General features: G+C 44.9%; 1 protein-coding gene and 1 long non-coding RNA gene across 6 annotated transcripts; one reads left to right on the top strand and one right to left on the bottom strand.

Annotated features, from left to right (window-relative positions):
* The first annotated feature begins 1,225 nt into the window (after positions 1 to 1,225).
* On the top strand, positions 1,226 to 16,807 carry WDYHV1 (WDYHV motif containing 1). 4 transcript variants are annotated; one of them, XM_026074686.1, is made up of 7 exons: positions 1,877 to 1,918; positions 2,278 to 2,328; positions 2,891 to 3,297; positions 3,789 to 3,865; positions 4,319 to 4,467; positions 4,822 to 4,946; positions 12,848 to 13,147. In XM_026074686.1, exons 3-7 carry the CDS (start codon positions 3,273 to 3,275, stop codon positions 12,979 to 12,981), a joined length of 510 nt encoding a protein of 169 aa, XP_025930471.1. In that variant the 5' UTR covers positions 1,877 to 1,918; positions 2,278 to 2,328; positions 2,891 to 3,272; the 3' UTR covers positions 12,982 to 13,147. The 4 variants fall into 4 exon arrangements, with proteins under 4 accessions (XP_025930470.1, XP_025930469.1, XP_025930468.1 ...); XM_026074685.1 differs by lacking the exons at positions 2,891 to 3,297; positions 3,789 to 3,865; positions 12,848 to 13,147 and adding exons at positions 1,226 to 1,337; positions 16,595 to 16,807 and having other exon boundaries at positions 1,819 to 1,918; XM_026074684.1 differs by lacking the exons at positions 2,891 to 3,297; positions 3,789 to 3,865; positions 12,848 to 13,147 and adding exons at positions 1,226 to 1,337; positions 5,684 to 7,582 and having other exon boundaries at positions 1,819 to 1,918.
* Positions 7,676 to 16,588, bottom strand: LOC112970372. 2 transcript variants are annotated; one of them, XR_003254974.1, is made up of 3 exons: positions 16,396 to 16,588; positions 14,418 to 16,218; positions 7,676 to 12,246 (listed from the first exon to the last, which is right to left on the bottom strand). It is a non-coding gene; the product is annotated as an uncharacterized LOC112970372 (long non-coding RNA). The 2 variants fall into 2 exon arrangements; XR_003254973.1 differs by having other exon boundaries at positions 14,418 to 16,588.
* Positions 16,808 to 20,937: the final 4,130 nt, after the last annotated feature.

The following is a 20,937-nucleotide window of genomic DNA, read 5'->3' as shown; positions in this document are numbered from 1 at the left end:
AAGTGTTTTGTAAGCAGAGAACAAAAGCTGACATTCAGCAGTTCACAGGGTCTGAGGGAGCAAAAGGCAGTGTTTGTTCAGGTCATTCCCAGGCACAAGATGTTGCCGGGAGCTCGAGGTGTTCAGGCCTGAAAAACGTGCCTTCTACAGAAGCTGCACCTGCAACAGCAGAAAACAGAAATGGATCAAGTAATATCAAAACCCAAACGTGCTGGGGAGGCACACTTGCTTTGTAACCCTGCAAATAGGTTACTTTTCTCACTCCCCCTCCTCCCTGTAGGAACCCTATTAATGTCAACTTGTATTTGCAGAACAGGTGTTTTGCAGGGATCACCTGTGCTTGGGCAAGATTCAGAGTATTAAACAGCACAGAGCGGACCCCTAAGCATGTGGGTACGGGCAAATTCCCTTTGGTGGGTGTCTCTGTAACAGCCGTATTACATGGTCAGCCAAGGCAGGCAAAGGCAGTGTCACCACCGAGTTCCCTTGCTTCCGCCTTTTTGTCTCTCCCCCAGTTTCTAAATATTGCCTGCTTTCAGCACTCCCCCACAGCTGTCACAGGAACACTTCATGAATGGCTGACCCATTTTGCCACACTTTAAGCAACCCCTAAGCGTTTCCCGCAGATTTTTTACTGCCTTGGGGGCGAAGACTTTGTATTTGCTAGGAGTAGGTGGATGAAAATACCCACGTACCCCGGCACAGGATAGAAAAACACGTGGGGTTCCTCGCTAGGCGCAACAGCCAGCCACCGGCCTCAAGGGCCAGCCCGTTGTTCAACCCCCCCTTCCACTGGCACCCAAAATGGGGCAAACGGCCACACCAGGCGCCTGCGTTCAGCATTAACATTTATCTGGCGAGTTCAGAGAGCCGCGACCCTGCCTGTGCTGCCCGCCCGCCCCCAGGGCGATAACCCCCCTCCCCGGCGGCCTCCGCCCTCGCCTGCCGCTCGGCGTTGCCGCTCGCAGGGGCACCCCCGCCATGTTACGCCCGTTAGCCGTTATTCCCGGCCCGGCAAGAAACGCCATGGCGGGGGGAGGGGGCGCTAAAATGGCGGCCCTGACAGGGCGCTCCCCCCGCCGGCGCGGCCCGGCCCGGCTCGGCTCGGCTGCCCCCTCGCTGCCGAGCAGCCGCGTTTCCTCGCGGAAGCCGTAGCCGGTAACTCCCCCCCCGCCGCCGCCAGCACTTCCTGAGCCGCGCTCCGCGGCCGGCCATGCCGCGCCACCGCCCCGCCAGCACCGCCGCAGCCGGTTGAGGCCGCCCATGGCGCGGCCGGCGGCCGCCTACGAGGCGGCGGTGCCCCCCCGGCCCGCCTGCGCCTACACCAGCTGCTTCTGGTAAGGGCCGCCGCCGCTGCCTGCCGCCGTTCCCGCGGAGCCCCGCGGCCGCCCCGGGCTCGCCCTTTTGGGCTTCCCCCGCGCCGCGGCGAGGTCCCGCGGCGGCGACAAAATGGTCCCCCAGCGCTGCCGCGTGCGCTGAAGTCTCTAGTTCCGTTTATTAAAAAAACAAAACAAAACAAAACAAAACAAACACCACTGACTCGAGGTTCTCCGTAGCAGCAGGGAGGAGGGGAGCCGCGAGGCCCCTCCCGAGCGCCCCCTCGGCGGCGGGGAAGCGCCGCTGTGCGAGCCCGCGGCCCGGTCGCAGCCGGAGCTGGAGCCGGGTGCGAGAACCGGGAAGGCTCCGACCGAAAGCAGGGCCCGAGCTGGAAGACTTGCCGCGGGCGCCGGCGCTTTGCTTCGTTCCCTTTACTAGAAATGAAGCTGCGAGTAGGAGGGGAAAAACAAAACAAAACAAAACATCCCTTGCGTTTTACAGCGAAGAAAACGTTTGGAAACTGTGCGACTACATCAGAAGTCGGGATCAATACCCCCTGGAAGAATTTTACGCCGTTTTCATATCCAATGACAGGAGGATGGTGAGTCGCTGTTAAAGGCAGCCGGGGAGGCCTCGGGGTGCCCGGGCCTCCGGCCGCTCCGGGGCCTCCGGCAGCTCACCCGGCCCCGGGGCCTGTGGACCACCCCACACGCGACCGATCCCGTAGTTAGCCGATGCATTTGGACCGCCTGTAAGGCAATACATCCTCCCTGTAACCTGCCGGTTTAGGAGAATGAGTATATTATATGGTCCAGAATAGTATCTGCGCTGAAGTGCTCCTAAAAGATCGGAACTGGTGCTGTCTTTCTCACTGCAGCACATGTATAAGCTGGTGAAACGGGTTGGCTAGCAAAGAACTATTTGTGTTAATCTTTATTTGAAATTACTTATGACTTTCAGATTCCCCTATGGAAGCAGAAATCTGCACACGGAGATGAACCTGTTGTCTGGGTAAAGCATTTTGTTCTCTTTGTATATATTCTTTTTAGGGTTTTCAAGTGTTTTGTTAATGTGTGCTTCCCTAATTGGCATCTGCAAAATCAGACATGGGCAGTTAGCCATATCTTTAGCAAGCTACAGTTCTATATTAATGACACAGTACCAGTCTTTATTCTTCTTCTACAATAGATGTATAAATGCTGTAAACCTGGCTCTCCTTTTTACTGCTTGTAGTAAAATAACAACGAGACAGTCAGTAAAATCTACACGAGGCAAACTTTAGCATTGAGAAGAATGCATAACAAGTCTGTGAAAATTATTGTGCATATACTTCTGAAGCCACCAACTTTGTAGAATTTTAAGAAAGATGTCTGTACTTTTAAGAAGTAAATGAATGAAAATATACACGTACACTTAGCATAGGATAGAAAAATACAAGCAATACGCATCTTCAGGTGTCAGCATGTAAATTGATCCCAAGTGGTGGCTTTAGAATGTCATTTGAAGTGACATAATTCAGTAATTGCTGTTATAGAATTCCTTTTAAATGTATATCATTATAAATTTTTTTCAGTTATCCTGTACCGCAAAAGCATTCTTCTAGTTTGATGTGGTGATTTCTGTGTATCAGGAAATGAAGATTAAGTTGGGATTTATGCTACGGATCCCAACACTTTTAGAAATGCGACACACATCACACCAGAATGGGAAGGATTTGTTTGGGGGAAAGTGACGAAGTACTTGAGTCTTTTAAATCATTTCAAGAGTAATTCGTTCTCTCCCAAAACGTTGGTATATTAATAAGGCAAAAAAGGTTTAGTTTAAAAAGAGGCCTACATGTTACGAAGAAGACCTACGATGAAAAAGAGGAATAGAAGAGTCAGGAATGGCTACTGCAAAATGTTAGTTTGCCTTCAAATTCATGGATTGAAAGCTGTTTTTCCTTTGATGTTTCAATGGCTCGCAGAATTTGTATAGCTTGTAAGTTTGTTTTTACTATACTCTATAAAATATTTTTCAAAATATTGTTGTTGCATACAGTTCTATATCCACTCCGTATATTGGTCTGTCAAAACAGCTTGCCCAAGATCTTTTTCATTCCTATCCCTTTATGGTTAGGATTGTTTAATATTGAAAGTGTCATAAGACAGTGCCTCAAACTCTTGCTGTGAGTGGATTTAATGTTTACTTTATTAGACTGTTAGCAACCACTATTAATTTAATTCTGCAAAACAACAATGTAAGTATCTGACACCAGAACAAAAGTAATTCCAGTTTCCCCAAACCTGAAAGGACTCTTTGCCACACCTAGGTTTCTTATATGTTAAGGAATAAAATTGCATCTCAGAACTTAAGGCAAAACAGTTATCCTGCAAAAGTACAATATAGTACTGATAGGCATTTTACCCAGCTTCTGCAGGAATTCATCTTATTCCTACAGTTTAGATTTTATAGTTGTTCTTTTTTTACAGTTGCATGCTGCTTTTTCAGCTGGTTCTGGCAGCTAAACACCAGGCCCTCAAATTCACAGCCTGTGTTATTACAACAGGTAAACATCTCTTATTAAAAGAGGTTGCTAGATAATTTTAGTGTTAACCTATCGTCATAAATTGGTATGAGCTTTTATTTAGGACTGTAACTAAGCCAGAAATGCATTATCCCACTCAAATTTTTACTGTTTTTGGTGGGGACATGAAGGAGATATCTCTGCTGTTTTCTTAGGAATAGTGTCCACCTCAGTTTAGCTGTGCAGGTTTAAATCAAAGGAGGCTACTAGAGAATGGGAAGAATACCAGGGGTCTCCTAAAAGAAACAGCGGGTGAGGTAGGCATTAGGAAATACCTCTCCTTCTGGTGCCAGAAGTGTTACAGGTGTAATACTTAAAGGGCAGAAAACAGGATTTAAAGAATAGGAGCTGTAATCCTTGATTTTAGGAAACGTTTTCACTCCCTCATTTCTCACTAGCAACTGTTTTGCTAATAGCAATTATCTTTTCTCTCAGGACTACCATGTTATTCTGCTTCATGTTTCAAGTGGGGAGCAGAACTTCGTTTATGATCTTGACACAGTGTTGCCATTTCCGTGCCCCTTTGACATGTATAGTGTGGAGGCCTTTAGGCTGGATGACGGCCTTCGCCCAGAATTTCAAAGGTGAGGACATAAAAGATAAAGAGCATTAATGTTATTTTATGAAATCCAAGTTTAAGTTCTCTTTATTGATGCATAATAACAAAGGTGTATTTTTGTTATGCTCCAGGAAACTAAATTCACTGTATTATTTTTCTAAAGCTCTTTATCTTAGAGTTGCCATTGTTTAGTCACCAGAATCCCCTTTCTTTCCTACCATAGTTTCCTGTTAATCATTTAGCTTCTTGGCACAATATTTTTGAGTTACTTGCTTAGCTAAATTAATGTTCCTTGTGAGGAAGAATGGGCTTTTGTTTTCAGTGACTAATGCAGTATTATATAATCTCCATCTTCTGGTATAACTTTATTATTGTTTAGGAAAATCAGAATGATTCGAGCCGATTTATACTTGAAGACATTTGCTTCAGACCGATCTCATATGAAAGATGCCAATGGGAAGTGGCAGAAACCTCCTCCTTCGTACCCTTGCATTGAAACTGCAGGTAAGGTGCTAGAACTCCATCTGGATGTAATCCTTTTTCCTCTTTAGTGAGAGGAATGACATAATCAAAGATGTGCGCAAGAGGTAAGTATGCTTCTATAACACATCCAAAAGCACATCCAGCTAGCTTATTATTGCATGTGAAAATGTAGGGCTATGAACCATTTGCATTTCCTTTTGTGAATATGTGAAGTCTAGCACACTTCCTGGCATTTACCATTATYGAACATTAATTACTAGTCTTCATAAACTGAGCAGAGAAGGAGAGCTAAGCAATATTGTTCTCTCATTGCAACAGGCGACCGAAGCAAGATTAAGTAACTTGCTTAGGGTCACAAAGTGATTTTTTTGCATGCTGATTACGGTACACTTTAGTTGGCAGGGCCCATCCTTCCAGAGTAGATTATTTTGACAGGATGAAGGTTTTTTGGCTCAGCTCAACATGCTAGATTTGCCTGCACCAATGTTCAAGGTTTCCGTTTCAGGTGAATGGCTCTAAGGCTGCTGCTAAGGCAAAGTGGCAAGTCAGCAAATTTTGCCCCAAGCTGTAGGGCCTCTTTTAAGTAATAATACAGATGTAGCCTCTGGTCCCAGCACAGAAGAGTTGCTCTTTCTTCTCTTCTATAGAGATTCTTAGATCATTCTTATCACACAGTATTTCAGTTTCTTCTGGTCATGTGTTGGGCAATCTGGCTAACATTTGCCATGTGTTTATTTGTTCTTTCATTTTCCTCACAGATGGAGAAAAGGGTGGTAAAGTTTTGTTTTGAAAGAGTTTTCTTGTTATTGCTGTGCGTGTTTGGTTTTGCTGCTTTTTTAATAAAACAGTAATGCTGTGTATTTATGTTCAATAAGGTAGGGTCAAAGAAACATGTTTTGTATTTAGATTCAGGGATTGTGAAGCTTATTGTGTTTTTTAGTTGCAGGAAAGTTAATTCTTAATCTTTGCCCTGGCCTCTAAAAGGTCTAGTGTTTCACATTAGGATAAAAATGAGTGTTGAATGTGGGTTCCTACTCAGATGTAGTCTTCACTGTGAAGCTGTAGGTGGTTTTTAGACATGTTGGTTATGAAGCACCTTAAATTCTAGGTGYTGTTCCTCATCTTCAGTTATGTTGTATGCAAAGCTAATATAGCAAGTAGAGAATGCCTAGGCTGCAGTACATGGTTCTCTGTTATCCGGAGCTTCTTAGATACTGAAGGCTTCTTTCCTGTTGATACCTTACTGTTGCAACAGCTGAGAGCTAATAAAGGTGTGATGAACATCAGACCGGTATGTACTAGGAAGGGAAAAAACTTTTAGTCAAATCAAAATAGTAGAAAACATTACTTGAAGACACTGAGGTACAAAATGACTCAAACAATTGCAGATGTATACATGTACCTTCAGCTACAGTGAATGACTCTGTGGTTACAAACCCTTTAATTCTCTCTTTATCTGTCTTGCTTCGTTGAACTTTACCTCACAGATGAGCAACAGGCAGATGATCTCAGCCACCCCTCTGACTGTCTTTGTGTTGTTGATGGTGAAAGATACGTAGACCTTCATTCCTCCTGTACTTTATTTCTTTACTCTGTGCCATGCAGCATGGGTCAGATCATAGAATCAGAGTCCTTTAGGTTGGAAGGGACCTTCTTAGGTCATCCATTCGAATCACCTGCTCAAAACAGGTTGAAATAGGTAAGATTGCTCAGGGCCATGTCCAGTCAAGAGATTCCACAACCTCTCTGGGCATTCTACTCTAGTATTTGACCATCCTCAAGTTAATTTTTTTGTCCTAGTATTTAATTGGAATTTCCCATGTTCCAACTTGTGTCTGTTGCTTCTTGTCCTGTCATCAGGCACCTTCAGGAAGACTCTGGCTCTGTCTTCTCTGTATCCTCTGATCAGGTAGCTGTAGATAGCCATAAGGTCTCCCCTCAGTCTCCTCTTTTTGAGGCTGAGCAGGCCTGTTCTCTAAGCCTCTCCTCGTATGTCATGTTCTCTTGCCCCCAGCCTTCTTGGTGGCCCTCTGCTGGACTCACTCCAGTATGTCAGTATCTTTCTTGTACTGAGGAGCCCAAAACTGGACCCAGCACTTGGGCTCTGTGGTGAGGTGCTCTCATCTCTTTGGCTTTGTGCTGAATGTTGCAAATGAGAGTAACTGTTTACCCTGCACCACTGATAGTGCATTCGCTAAGTAGCTTCAAGATTTGTGTCAGAACATCAGGTCTAAGACGTCCATTTTGGATTGTGTCTCGTTCAGTACCAATTTCTCAAGCTTTGTTTTGTCTTGCCTTTGATCACTTGAGACATCCGGTACGGCTGTGTGCCTCAGTGTACCCGACACTGTAAGTCAGTGAGAAGTCGAGCTTTCACTGTTATGGAACTTGCATGTGCTTAAATTCTAGCTGAATCTAGGCCCCACGCTTCAGCGATGCAGTCCCGTACGTTAGCAGGAATCCTGCAGGCCAACAGGTAGATTTAGAAAGCATCGCTGTCAGCACATGGAGCTCGTAATTCTTTTCCTTTAGAGACAGTGTTAAAGTAATGCCCCAGCACAGTTTTATCAAGCGTGAAAATGCCTTATTTTAAACTTGATGGAAAACGGGGTGGCTGACCTTTTGTTATCRTAAGAGAGCCTGGGGTATTAATTTTCACATCCATGCCAAATTCCATTACAGATAACTACTTTCTCCCTGCCGTTTCAGATAGATAGGGTCCTCTGTTTTCCATGTTAATTTGTGTTTGCATAAGATTAAATTGCTCACATATTTCATGTTAGAAGTGACTGCAATTTAATGGCTTGCAGAATTGACCCACAGATATTGTTTTAATATCAGTTTATTTGTGAGACATTTAGATCAGATCATTATATTTGTTTTTTTTCATCATCATCATTATTATATTGCTGTCATTTTGAGCAGCCAAATTCTTAAGTTCTTGAGAAGATGATTACAAAAGCATACAAGGTTTTTACATTACTTTGTTTGCTATATTCTGGGAGACTCTGAAAAAATACGGTAAAAATATATCAGTCTTTTGCAAAGTATGAGCACTGGGCTGTTACAAAAATTGTGAGCTCTTTGTATTTAATCACCTCCAGTACTGCTGCGGTACTACAATTTGTTGTGTGTTAAAGCATGTTAATTACACTTATACGCTTACTCTTCTTATCCCATGAATTTGGAAAGCTTTTAGTAAAATTAATAATACAGGTTTTTGTCCTTGATACTGAAATATTGCCTCTTCCAGAGCAGATTAGCTGTTAAGCCAGAATGTATCACTTCAGAAAAGGAGATTCTGTAGTATCTAAGTCAAATGAAAGTTAAATAGGACCATAGATAGGATAATGAAATTACCCGTATGGAGCTGGGACAGGATACTGGGACCAGTGACTTTTTTTTTTAATGAAGTATATCAGGAAATATTTAATGACTATTAACTTCCTTTTGGAATTGAGGGGCCTCTGTAAGTAACTGATGAAGCTTTTTTTTTTTCCCCCAAATACTAACTCAAAAGGAATAATTCCTAAACTAATTGTGCTCATGATGTTGCAAAATAAATGTTTTAAAATAAGCCTATCTTGAGGCATGAATTCAAGTCCACACTTAAAAAAATTGAGGCTGGAATCAAGTGACTTTCTACAAGCACCTCAGCATTATTAAAAAACAGAAAACTCCAGTCACATTGGATCAGAACTCGCGTGCTGAGCATTAGCCTTTTGCAACTGGTTCTTGCATAACTGTTTCCTGGAGCTGGACCTGTGTGTTTCATATTGGCATTGCTCTGGCCTCCGTTCTGCTCCGCTGCTGCAGGTGCTGGCGGCAGCTGGTTAACCGAAGTGATGAGCAGGGTGCAGCTGTGAGGTCTGGGGGCCTCCTCACCGGGCCCTATAGTCAAAGCGGCTCTGCTGGAATACACATTCCTGCGCTGCCACAGATATCCCTGGTCCCGCCAGGATGCCAATGACCTCCTGTTGAAAGAAAACAGAGGAGAGTCTGGTGTTCTATTCAAAAAATAAAAATGAAGATAATCATGATATGAAGCAGGGATTCGTGACTCTAGGGCTGGCTAACCTGGCCTGGGGTTTTCTTTTAAGTCGTCTTGCTACAAATGAATGGGGTCTGATTCTGTTTAATTTAAGAGGCCCGATGAAATCAGCCTTCCTTACTGCAAGCCAATGTAAAATACAGCTTGCACAGTGCATTTCAAAATTACTCAGAACAGATGGTCTTGCTGCTTATATACAACTGTTAGCATCAGCTCTAACATTGAAAAGCTCTGGTTTGAATTTCAGGTCTTCCTAGGTATGTGGTAGCGCACTGGCAGGATTGATTTGTCAAGGCTTTTTGTTCTTCTTGTCTTAATTATTAAAATCCATTGTTGTCATAAATGATGCTTTTTTAAGAGAGTAGGACAGCTAAGAAATGCTGGAGACGGGGGGCGGGGGGGAATGACACATCTGTCAGGCAGGCAGGCTGCTAGACAGAGACCAGGCAGACGTCTGCAGTTTCTTCCTGTGGCTTCTGTCTGAGGTGGTGGTAGGATCCTAGTGAAAGCAAAAAAAAAAAGCATCGATAGGGACATAAGTAGCTCATATGCACCACAACCTTCTGTTCCTCTCATCTGAGAATAAAACTCAAGTCTGTTGAGTTAGGTCCTTAGCTCCTGAGCTTGTGTGTGAGCAAAGAATCAAGTCAGGATAGAGGCAAATAAGGTAAAACTAAGGATAGAAATATTTAAATACTATGAGTGGCTTACTGAAATTATACAGCTTTCTGTAAAAGGTGATTTAAGGTAGCCAACTTTATTTTACGCTAAGATGGACTGAGATGGTTTGCACAATCTGTTATGTACAGTCAGTTACACAGACAGCTGTGGGAACAGCCTTTCCCACTCTGCCTGCAAGGACATGTCTCCCCACCAGGCAGAGGAGAGGGACCTGAAAAGAACTGCAGACACCTAGATAAGTCTGGGAAGACCCCAACTTTAAGTATTTTAGGTGCCCCCAAGGTTAGGCAGCTGCAGAGCTAGGCTTTGTGGCTTTGTTTCGGGCTTGCTTACCGCAGCAGCACTTTAGGCAGTTATTGTTATGCAGAGTTAGTCCAAGGTCTAAAACGTTGCTTTTTAACTGCTGTCGGCAGAAGTCACAAGTATCATGGCTAATAATGGCATCTGATAGTGCATGGCCTTTTATTTAGCCCCTGCTCAGGGCAAAAGTGTCAGATGTGATTTAAAGAAGGAAAAAAAAAAATGGCAAGAATACCAGAATTCATCAGCTAGGTCTCATTGGCAGTGTGTATGTAGCAAGGTGATTTTGGTCAAAGAGGAAGCATTAGCTCTGTGTACGCACCAATGCAGGCTAGTGAAATAGCTGTAACTTCCAAGGAGGACCATGAGTGTAACGTAAATGTAAAAAAAATTCTCTTGTTCTTGACCCTGTATAAATCTTGTACAGTGGATGTTTCTCCTGTGCCTTTGTAGAAAAATCCACTGGGTTTGTCAGCAGTAGCATCCAAATGTCTCTCTTCTGTAAATTCGACTTGCAACTTTTCATTGGCCTCGGAGAAAGGACTTTGTGGTGTTCTTGTGCTTTTTTGTCTAGCAGTTTCCTAAAGCCGTAAGGTCCAATACAACATGCATGGCATTCAAATATAACGTGAATAATGAGTGGCATAGGTCTCTCTTTTCTCTCTTCAGTAAAATGTGAGAGGTCTCATTACGCCTTTTTTTTTTACGGATGGTTACCCAGCTGTCATACTGCTTCAGTGCCATCTACTGACTGGTTCTTAGACGCTCTTCGTGGGAAGGCTCTTGTTTGCTTTTATCAAAGAATTTTTCCTTTCATTAAACTTCTGCGATGAACTGTTTTATGCTCTGCCACAATCTTTTTGAATTTAAGAGAATATTCTACTTCTTCCAGACATTATGACAGCAACTTTCATGTTGGTAACAACAACAGCTGTTTTTGTAACTCTGCTGGAACAATCCCTTTGGGCTTCTTTACCATTCACAGAACGTTCTTATGAAATTATTATTTTACTATGTTCAGTGCACAGAAAGCAGGGAATTGTCCTATCTTTCAAATCTTAAACTACGTGCATAATTGCATTCATTTTAAAACAAAAGCATCTGGGAGGAAAAGACAACTTGGGAATTGGAAAACAGACTTACCAGTCCACCAACAAGCAACAGTTGTTATTCTCTCCTACTGGTTTTGAGCTACAGCAGCAAATTGCTGGGCTTGTGTCATTTGAAATCTCCACATAGTCAAACAGGCAGTGTGGCCTTGTTCTGCCAGACTCGCTTTAGCAGAAGGACCATGCTTGACTGGACACAAGGACTTTCAAAGTGCAAAGCTCAAACAGGCTAACAAGAAAAAGGTGGATTTAGGTGCCAGAGAAGTGGTGAGAGCTGCGATTAGGCTGATCACAAAGCCATAAAATAATGTATGTGTGATGCAAATAAGAGGGCTTCAGGGGCTGGGTTACACATGGGACTGCTGGGTATGGGATTCCCAAACACTGTCTTCCCTTCCTTACTTATGCTGTCCATAATGGTAAGCAAAACACAAGCGTTTTGCAGCTGAAGCAGATTCTACCCTATAGAATTTCTAATCCATTCATTAGACCCTACTCTTGTTTGGTTCTTAATCCTTAAATGTGCACGTGAATCATCCATGTTAAAATAAATACAGCATAAAAGCTTAACGGTAGATCCCTTGTCTCTCTTAGTCTGTTCTCTAAACTTGTCCTCTTCCAGTTTTCTTTTAATGAGTATTAAAAAGATTATTTGCACAGATCATCAGTGATAACATACAACAACAAACCCACAGATGTTCATAGTCAGAGCTGACTAAACTGGGGAATCAGAAACCTCTGATCAGTATGGTTCTGAGTCAGCGAAGACTGTAACAGACCAGCTCCAGAAAAAGGCTGTAAGTCTTGTTTTAGCCATCCAGGGGGAGTTCAGATGCCTAAATCTCAAACTGTGGACCAGCATCTTCCACTGAGCTCTCTGGGATCCACAAACAGGTCAGAACAGTTTCTACCCCTCCTGCAGGGGTCTGATCAAGTCAAACTCCTCACAAAAAGCTGTCATAGTTACTTTTCTTTTGGAAGTGTGGGGGTTAGCTTTTTCCCCGCCTCTGACCTCATGCCATGGTTCAGGATTCAGAAAAAGTGTTTGCCCCCAACCTGGGTCCGTGCCCTTCTTAGCCTGAGAGTCCCTCTAGGCTACAGGCTAGACTAGGGCAGACATTTCCTCCAGTCTTCATATTCTGGCTTTGCAGTGGGCCATCATAAAAGACAAAGTTCAGGGCTAGAAGGAAAGCAAAGCAGCTTCAATTTCTGACTCAGTCTGCTGCCCTGATTCAGTTTCTTTGTAGTCAGTGCAAAAGCTCCCTGACTCAGTTGACTTTGATTCAGACCTTTAAGGGGGAATAACATCTCCCTTCCCTCTGACTAATCAAACTTATATGAATACGGAGAGACCCTAAGACTCCTGCTGAGTTGCAGTTCCCTGTTCTGGTTGTTCTCATTTGCCCACCAGTTCCCTGGCACTACCAACCCTTCTGGCTGCTGTTGCAGGGAAAAATCTTTCTCTTTCCTACCCATCCTGTTTTCCAACAACCAAGGATACTGCTCAGATAATGTGATTATTGCCATAGGCAGAGAAGCATCAGGGACAAATGCAACATTTCAAACACTGGAAATGGACATTCTTGTAGCATCATACAGTTTGCAGAATCTTGCTGGATTGTGGCTTAGCAAACATGTTATTAACTCTTTGCTATTGCAAGCATTTTGATCTGTACTATCAAAACAATTTTTCCTTGGCATTTGATTGACAGATATATTTACCTATGCTACAGAAGCTGAATCAGGTACTTTAATATTTCCCTTTTTTGCTCCATGTTTAGACTCCAAGATGAATTTGGATGATTTCATCAGTATGAATCCCAAAGTAGGATGGGGCTCAGTGTTCCCCCTGCCGGACTTTGTGCATCGATTTGGCAGACAGACTGATTACAACTGTTCCTTGAAAGGACAGTGAAGTAAACGAAGTTCTCTCTGCTTTTCTTCTGCGTGAATGTGTTTTGTTTTGCTGCTCTTACATTGTATTTATCAATGGTTTACACTTTACATGGAATAAGTATTTGGGCAAATAGAATATCCAATCAGGAATATCATGAACTGAATAAAAAATTTTATTTTGATTATGTAAGAATAAGCATGTTATTTAATATATCAAATCAAATGCAGACATTCCACCATAAGCATATCTCCATCTACTGTGCTCAAATTGAAAAGAACGTTTAAATGCTGTAAGAAAAGCTCTTGGAAAAATATATGCATAAACTACTGAGCAATGTAGCTCAGATTGCTAAATATCACTGCATTTTAGCAAGGAGATACAGAATATTTTCTTTATTTTAAAATTTTCATCACTTGTGAACAGACCTGGGGCATCTCAGTTTAGCCACTAATGTTATCAGTTAGGCCTTATTTGGCAGAAGCCTAAAGGGCAGACCCACAAAGGGGATGTAATCTCAGCGGTACGGTCTTGACTCCCAAGCACTGTGTAAAACCAGGTATGTATCTAGGTTTCTGTGCTGTACGGGGTAGAGCTAAATGCCTGAACTGCTCTACTGCCGACAGTTGCTGGAAGATGCAGTTGCTTTTCCCTCTTAGACTGGCTGCACATTCTCACCTGCTCCTGCATGCCAGCACTTGGCACTTGTCTGGCCCCAAGGTAATCCAGGATTGGAAGCTAAACTGACAGAAAGAAGTACATTTTTTTTCTGCCTTTTAGCTCCTTGAACCAGCTCACGGTGAGGTCAGACAGCTGCTGCTGGTGGTATAAGGGAATCAGCAGGAACATATGGTTGGGGGGAAGGGAATGAACAGGACTGCTCCCTATGTTGTGGTTAGCTGCTGAATTGGCTTAGAGGTATTACCAAGCTGCACCCTTGCAGGGAAAGGCAGGAAAGCCATCATGTTGATTAGGGATTTGGAGCCTGGTTTCCACTATCTTAGAAGAGTGTCCTAAACRTGGGAATATTGAAATAATCGAAATGAGGCATTTCATTCCCTCTTTTGGAGCTGCTCTATTTTATGTACTATCATATCATAGAATCACAGAAAAGTAGAATAATTCAGGTTGGAAGGGAACTCGGGAGGTCCCTAGTCCAATCTCCAACTCAAATCAGGGTCAGCTCTGAGATCAGACCAGGCTGCTTAGGGCTTTATCCACTTGGGTCCTGGAAACCTCCAGAGATGGAGCCTGGAGTTTAAAGAAACATTTGTGATGGACTTCAGTCTTGGTGAGGAAAAGCACAGTAATGGTTTAAARAGTTAAAAGATCATTTTATTTGTAGATAGAGAAATGGAAAGACATCCAAGATATTTATGTGTATATTCTTATTCTATACACCTATTATTATATACATATATTGTTACTATATCTCACATCAGTTCCAGAGAATTTACCCAGCGTGTTAACAGAAGAGACGGACTAGTGAACAGCTGTGGGATTGATTCATTTCATCCAGACATCTCTTTTTCTATGTCATGAGGGCTGGCTGAATGTAGAAACTTCTACTTGCTGTCGCCAGATGCAGCATAGCTGGCTAGCTGTGCCGAGAGGCTGCTAACACATGGGCTCCTTGGGTGCCAGCACAGGCTACGGACAGGAGACCGGTGGTTGGGGCGGGACACTCGTCCTGGGTGTTGGAGAGTCAATCTGTAATTCCTGTTCCAGCGTGAATCTGCTTTGCCAGAAGAGGGCAAGATGTCTGAACTCAAGATTTCCAGTTAAGCTGGTCCTCAGTGCGCCCCTGAGAGGTGACAGCTCTGGGTTTAACTCCTTGAGCTAAATGTCTTACTGAGACAAGACCAAAACCAGAATCAGCATTTCCCGTAAAGATGTGCTGTCCATTTACCTGCTTTCAGTGCGATGATTTCTTAATGCAGCTTAGCTTTTCATTCCCTTTCAGCCTTCTTTAGCTTGTCCTTTCCCACATGAAATCTATCATCTGCCTTGCTGTTGTCCAGTTATTATTACAGTATTTATGTGCTGGTGACCTTGGCAGCGGTTATTTGATCTAGGTCTCCCTTGAGCTGGGCATTGAACAAATGCAGAGGAAAAACCCTGCTGTCAGGTCAGTTCCTCACAATCCCGCTTTGTCTCAGCTAGCCTAGGTATGCTGTCGGTCCCTGGAAACTCACCAATACTTTTGCCGCTAGAAATGAGAGCAAGATCCACAGAGCCTTTTATTCACGTTGGGGGCATCCTGTTTCCCAGGTAGTTCCTCTGGCTTCCATAAAACTATCGATGTGGCAAGCTACAACATGAGAGAGGAGATCCATGTCTGTCCTGCCTTTTTCTCCTCTGTGCTTGTTCTTTTTAGTCAGGAATATAATGAACTTAATTCTTAATTAACTGCTTTTATTTGCCTATGTCAGACCTTAGGAAAAAATGCTGTTTTTTCTGGCTTGCATTTGTTTGGTTAGTGCATTTCCGCAAACTTATACACAACCAGGTCTGTCTTGATAAAATACCATTTTTTCAAGTGGCCAGCAGAGAGAGCAGTTAGCATTCAGTAAACGTGCGTGTTCAGAGATTTTGCCAGAGGCTCCCTCCCTGCGCGCACAGTTGTGCCAGTAACTGTTGCAGTTAAAAAAATAAATTCTGACAACAGCGCAGAGGTGATCCGTATCTTCCAAGTTTGCAGCTGATGGGTTATGTATTGCCCTTGACTGTCTGAGTCTCCAAGGTCGATGCATGTTCTTCCCAAGCATCGAGGGCTATGCGCCAACATCTTCAAACTAACTCCTAGCTTTTTCAGATCTGTTCAGCATTCACAGCTCCTACCAAAATGAGTGTGTGGCACCTTAGAAAAGCAAACTAATTGCTCCACTATCAACATCTGGATTTCGACAGCTAAATTTAGGCACCCAGGACCCTGCAATGTGATCTGCACAGAGTCCTGTTAACTGAAATGGCAGGGAGGCCCAGGAGTGCATTTGTATGAATCAGATTCCAGGATCAGAGCCCAAGTCGGAACCTTTTGACCTGCGTAGCCTTCCCTTTTTATCCGCTCGTTGGCCAGCCAGAATCTCATGCATGTTATAAAACGCTGTTGTACTCCAAACATCTACTGTAAAAATGGTTATCTTCAGGGTCCACTTTTCTGTTGTTACACTGACTTTGGTCCAGATTTTCTCGTCTTACAGTGCTATTGTTTTTTTGCCTGCCATTTCTGCAAATGCACTGAATGATCTGAGGAAGCTGTTGCAGGGAGAAGACAAGAGGTGTGAAAATCCCACGGTGCCCTTGATGTTACCTCCCACCGGTCACCTTACAGAAATGTTTCCAAAAAGCCATCCATGACCCCATTGGGGTCTGGCCTGCCTAACCGGCAAGAGCYGTGCTGCTGGAGGGGAGGACCAGCAGAGCATCACTTACGCATCCCCAGCTAAGCAGATGGCTCCAGGTTTGGTGGGGTTGCCCTCCTAAGACGCTTTGGATTTGCAAGCTTTAAGAATCTCAGCTCCTCTCAGCGTGAAACCTTTCTTGACGGCTGTCCCTTTTATGGTAATTACCGACTCTGAGACTTGAGGGAAGGAGAGCTGGTGATTTACTTCTCCCTTCTGGCCTATTCCAGCAGGTTCCTCCTGATGCAGGAGCTGGCCCAGCTGAGGTCTGAGTTGATGAAGCATACTCTGAAATGAGTGTCTGGAGATACCTGCTCATGTTTGTTCCACAGCCGCGTGCACCTTTCCCCGTGGAGCTCAGCTCTTGGTGTAAGATTTTCTTTTGTGATCATGGAGTCAGAGCAGAAATGCTRTATAAATGCGGCCTTTCAGCAAGTTAAGTGCAGCTGCAGCAGTGGTTCTGGAAAATCTCTCCAGTTTGACCTAAGGTAAACAAATATGGTTGCTTAAGTATCCTCAGTGTTTCCTTATACTTACAGTAGGAAATACCTTGGATACTGAGGACAGCTAAAACAAATCTTAGCTAGTTAGCTAAGGTCTCTGGCAAGTCACTGAGTTTCTAAGTGAGCTAAGCCRCTTCCTATGTGCGGGGTGTTCAGAGCTTCATTTTATAACAACAAAAACAAGCATTCAAAGGACCAGCCCTGTGAACTTGCACTCGCAAAGCCTGAGTGAAGTGGCATTTTTCACCCGATGCTCATTTAAAGTGTTTGACATTCGTGCAGAGGGAGACGAGCTGGATGTCTCCAGTGAGCTGTATTCCTGACATTAGATTACTTAAAAGCAGGAAATGCTCATTTGGCCGGGTTCAATGTCATACCAGCCTTCCCATGCAAGACTATATCTGGAATGCAAACACTGCAATAAGGCAGGAATCATTATATGTTTTTTTTTTAAGCGGCCTACACAGTAAGAATATGGTAGTTATCTCAGCCTCCCTTTCTTCTGAGTATGTAATTGCGGTGGCATGCGTCCCACCGTCTCCGCTTGGCTGTTTAGATGGCAGCGCACCAGGTTTGTGCTCGGAGCCATCCAGAGAAAATGTCCTGCTGCAGCTTTTAACTCTTTAACTGGAAAGCTCTCCACGTCCCTCCTTTCCAGCTGGCGGGATTAACAAGGGGGTTCAGTCCAGATTTATAGCCAGCCTGATCTGTTTAGCTATTTATACTGTGCTCAGCACAGAGCACTTTGCTGTATGAAAGGGACGTGGCTGTATTTATGTTGGTGCAAAAACAAAGGGGGGACAACAGGTGACGTATTTTTTCCTCGTTACGTGATGCTGTTTCTTCAGCAATTCAGACTTTTACCAGGCAAAGTCACGCTCGTAGTACGAAAACACAGCCTGCTCTGAGCCAAGACCCCACTGGGGTTTGTCTGTGCTTGGTTTTTGTCTTGCGTGAAGTAAAGGCGAGTGTTTAGTAAAGTAGCTCCTACTGGCTAACTACCTCAGTACGAAAACAAAGTAATGCCAGCAAAGTGCATCGAGTTATGGGGAGCCCAGTCATGGGATGCCTAATAGCCGGGGCTGGGAAGGGCCATGAGGGCTGAGCCTGCCCCTCGGCCGCGGTGGCGCCCAGCACTCCCCGGCCGTTGCAGGAGCAGCTCGCCAAGAAGAGCCTTGGAGGCATTTGTGGTGCTCCGGCTGCCCTTCTTATCCCAGGCGCTTTACTGGGAATCCTCATTCTCGTTTAACTTACTTGAAAACTGTCCCCAAAAAAGCAGGTTGAGCATTTTGGATCTCCAAAAGAGCAGGTGAGGGATTTGGTTCCCAGTCGAGGGATGAACCACACATATTCTTATAATCCTCCCGTGCCCCCAGCAGCCTGCCCGGCTTTCCGGCTTCTCAAAATTCGTGCCCTGCGTAGAGGTCGGAGCTGTGCTGCCCTTAATGAATATACCGCTGCTGCAGAGCCCCAACCCTCGTACAAGCTGCAAATTTTAGGTGGTGGGAAAGGAGAGGAAAAGAAATCCTCAGATCTGGGATTATTCATAGTCTTTCGAGGAACAAATGTGCTGGCTTAGCCAGGAGTGTCCCCAGCAGTAACCCCCAGGAGGAACCTGTCCAGCACTGAGGATGTTTTGGGGCCGGTCCATGATAAAAGCCCACATTTGAGGTCCAAAAGAAGTGCTAGGATCTTCACTGTCATTAGGCAAATTTCCCACGTGGACTTTGCATGAGAGATACCGTTCCGGTGCAAGGCAGTAAGGTCCTGTCCCCTGGCTGAGCAGCGCGATACAGCCTGCCCGAAGATAGCGTCATAGCTACGGGCTCCTGCTGCTCGAAGCCACGCGGAGGCGGCCTCGGGCCCCGCGGTGGCACAGCCCTTCGCACGGCTGGGCTAGCAAGTGGAAGCTCTGTTTCAAGCTCTCTGTAATAAAATACTGTTGTGCTGGGGCGCTCGGGCTGGCTACTGTTTCACTGTCAACTTAAGAAAATARGGGCAAAAGCTGATTAACTATTAACCAGGATGCAGGCTCTGAGCTGATGCTGTTCCTCTGGTAACCTGAGGAAGGGCTGAGGGTGACACGGCTCCCTGCCTGAGGAGAGTCACCCAAGCCGGTATAGCAGCGATGTGCTAAAAGAGATGCGTTTTGGGTTAATGTCATCGCTTCCCTCTCCTGCCGCTGCAGTTGCTTCTGCAGAGGTCCAAGCTGCTTAAGACAGCAGCCAGGAGAATGGACGTAGCTGGTTTCCTCTCCGTTTCCAACTCCTAGCGACTTCAAGGAGCCGTGGAGAAGCACAGAAATTGGGACCTCCGTGTATCTGTAGTTTTTTGGTTTTTTTCTATTCACATTTCCACCTTCTACCGTAAATCAAATGCCATTTCTGGTCACTTCAGATCATCAAAGAGGCTCTGCTCACACTGGGCAGAATTTATTTGTGGGGAAAAAAAAAAAGGTTCATGATTAATGCAGAAACATTCCTTTCCTGCCGCAGGATGAGCCATATCCCCAAACCTCTCCTTCAAGCAGAGCTGCTGCCAACAAGAAAATTATTGACCTTCGTTACTCACGCTGCAGAGCTGGGCTTCTAAAAGACACCTTTCATTAATTATGTACTTGTGCGTGCGTGTGCCTCTACCTGTGCGCAGGGAGAAGGGTTCTTTCAAGGCAGCGGATGCGGCTGTATTGGCTTACGGCCTTGATAATATCGCCATGCTATTTAATGTCATGCAGATAAGCTGGGAAGATTGCTTGCTACAGGGCTTTTTTCCCCCCCGGAAGAGGAGATAGTGTGTCCTATCTGCTTCCCGATGGGCACGAGGGTATTTTCCCAAAGGCCGTAAGGCCACATCCGCTTACCCAGTTAGCATTAGCTACAAGCGGCCCTAAACTGTCCCCTTGTCACTCCCGTTCACAGTCGGTTCTTCCAGAGCAATGTTCCCACGGGGCTGCTCCCGCCCGGCGGTGCGCGAGGGCTTCRAGGCCCAGCGGCTCTGCTGCGCTGCCCCACGTAGCTGGCTCTGCAGCTGGCACGGGCGCACGGCAGTTAAACCGGATAAATCCTTCGGTTTCCAACATGCCCAGGCCGACATCTTACAACACTGTTAGTGATTTTTAACTCCCATCCTCCCCCCATCCCGTAGCCCTTTGGAAACGTTTAAAGATGTTATTTTTTTTTTCTGATATAAGCGATGCCAAATATTGGTTCCTGTAGGAAGACAAGCTGGCAGTGGAAACATCGACAAATATCCACAAAATATTGTATTGCTTAAAAACCTTTCTTTGGACTGCTCTTTTTGGAGGTTGCGGGAGGGAGCAAAAGGGGCAGCCCGGCTGGTGTGGAAAGGCCTCGCGCGTGCCAGGACACTGGTCACTCCAGTCTTCTGAATTTCAGAAGAAAGCTGAGAAGCAATATGAGAGATGCTTTCAGCTATGCTTTTGGTCACGGAGCGTTTTGCATCCCAGAACCAGCCTCTTCGCTTTTACTGGACCGACRGACGGTCCCCATGGCATCGGGCTTATTCTGGTCCCCAGGTCCATTGCAACAGTCCCTCCAAGCCCGGGTCTATCCTGCATTCAGCAGGCAGAGACCTGCTGCTGCGGCGTCTCGTGGGGTGAGCAAAGCACTGGGGCTTTCCCTTCCCAGAAGGGCCGATGAGGGAATTTTGCGTTTTTGTCGTTTCTACTTCAAATGGAAATATGCAAGTATTAAAAAAAGACTTGAGGCCTGAGATAGCCTGAGGAGAAGGGGTATGAGATGCTGTTAGCCGGGAAGATGTGTTATAAACCTGCTTTGCCTGGCTCTAGCTGCCTGGAGGATGGGTAGTAACGTCTTCCTCTTGCAGCCGTAGTGTGTGCACACAACTGGTTAACTTGACCATTTTTTTGACTGTTCAGAGAAGCAGGGAATAATAAAAATGCCACTTTTCCACAGAGACCAGGGGAAAAGAGTTACTGTCTGGGTGCAGCTGAGGGCAGCGCTTGGCTCCTTATTTTCTGTGAAATAACTCCCACCAGGCCTTGTGGAAACCCAGCAGGTTTTTTTCTTTGTCGTTTTCTACTTCGTCAA

This window comes from Apteryx rowi, unplaced genomic scaffold (assembly GCF_003343035.1).
Source record: "Apteryx rowi isolate R43461 unplaced genomic scaffold, aptRow1 scaffold_394, whole genome shotgun sequence".
Lineage (NCBI taxonomy): Eukaryota > Metazoa > Chordata > Aves > Apterygiformes > Apterygidae > Apteryx > Apteryx rowi.
Note: the sequence above shows the minus strand (reverse complement) of the source record. Positions and strands in the feature narration are given on the sequence as shown.

Bases quoted from the DNA above. Each gene is read 5' to 3' on its own strand.
- WDYHV1 (XM_026074683.1), top strand. From the start codon at position 1,264: ATGGCGCGGCCGGCGGCCGCCTACGAGGCGGCGGTGCCCCCCCGGCCC. The intron at 1,338-1,818 runs GTAAGGGCCGCC...TGCGTTTTACAG, and splicing joins GCCTACACCAGCTGCTTCTG to CGAAGAAAACGTTTGGAAAC. The intron at 4,947-12,847 runs GTAAGGTGCTAG...CTCCATGTTTAG, and splicing joins CCCTTGCATTGAAACTGCAG to ACTCCAAGATGAATTTGGAT.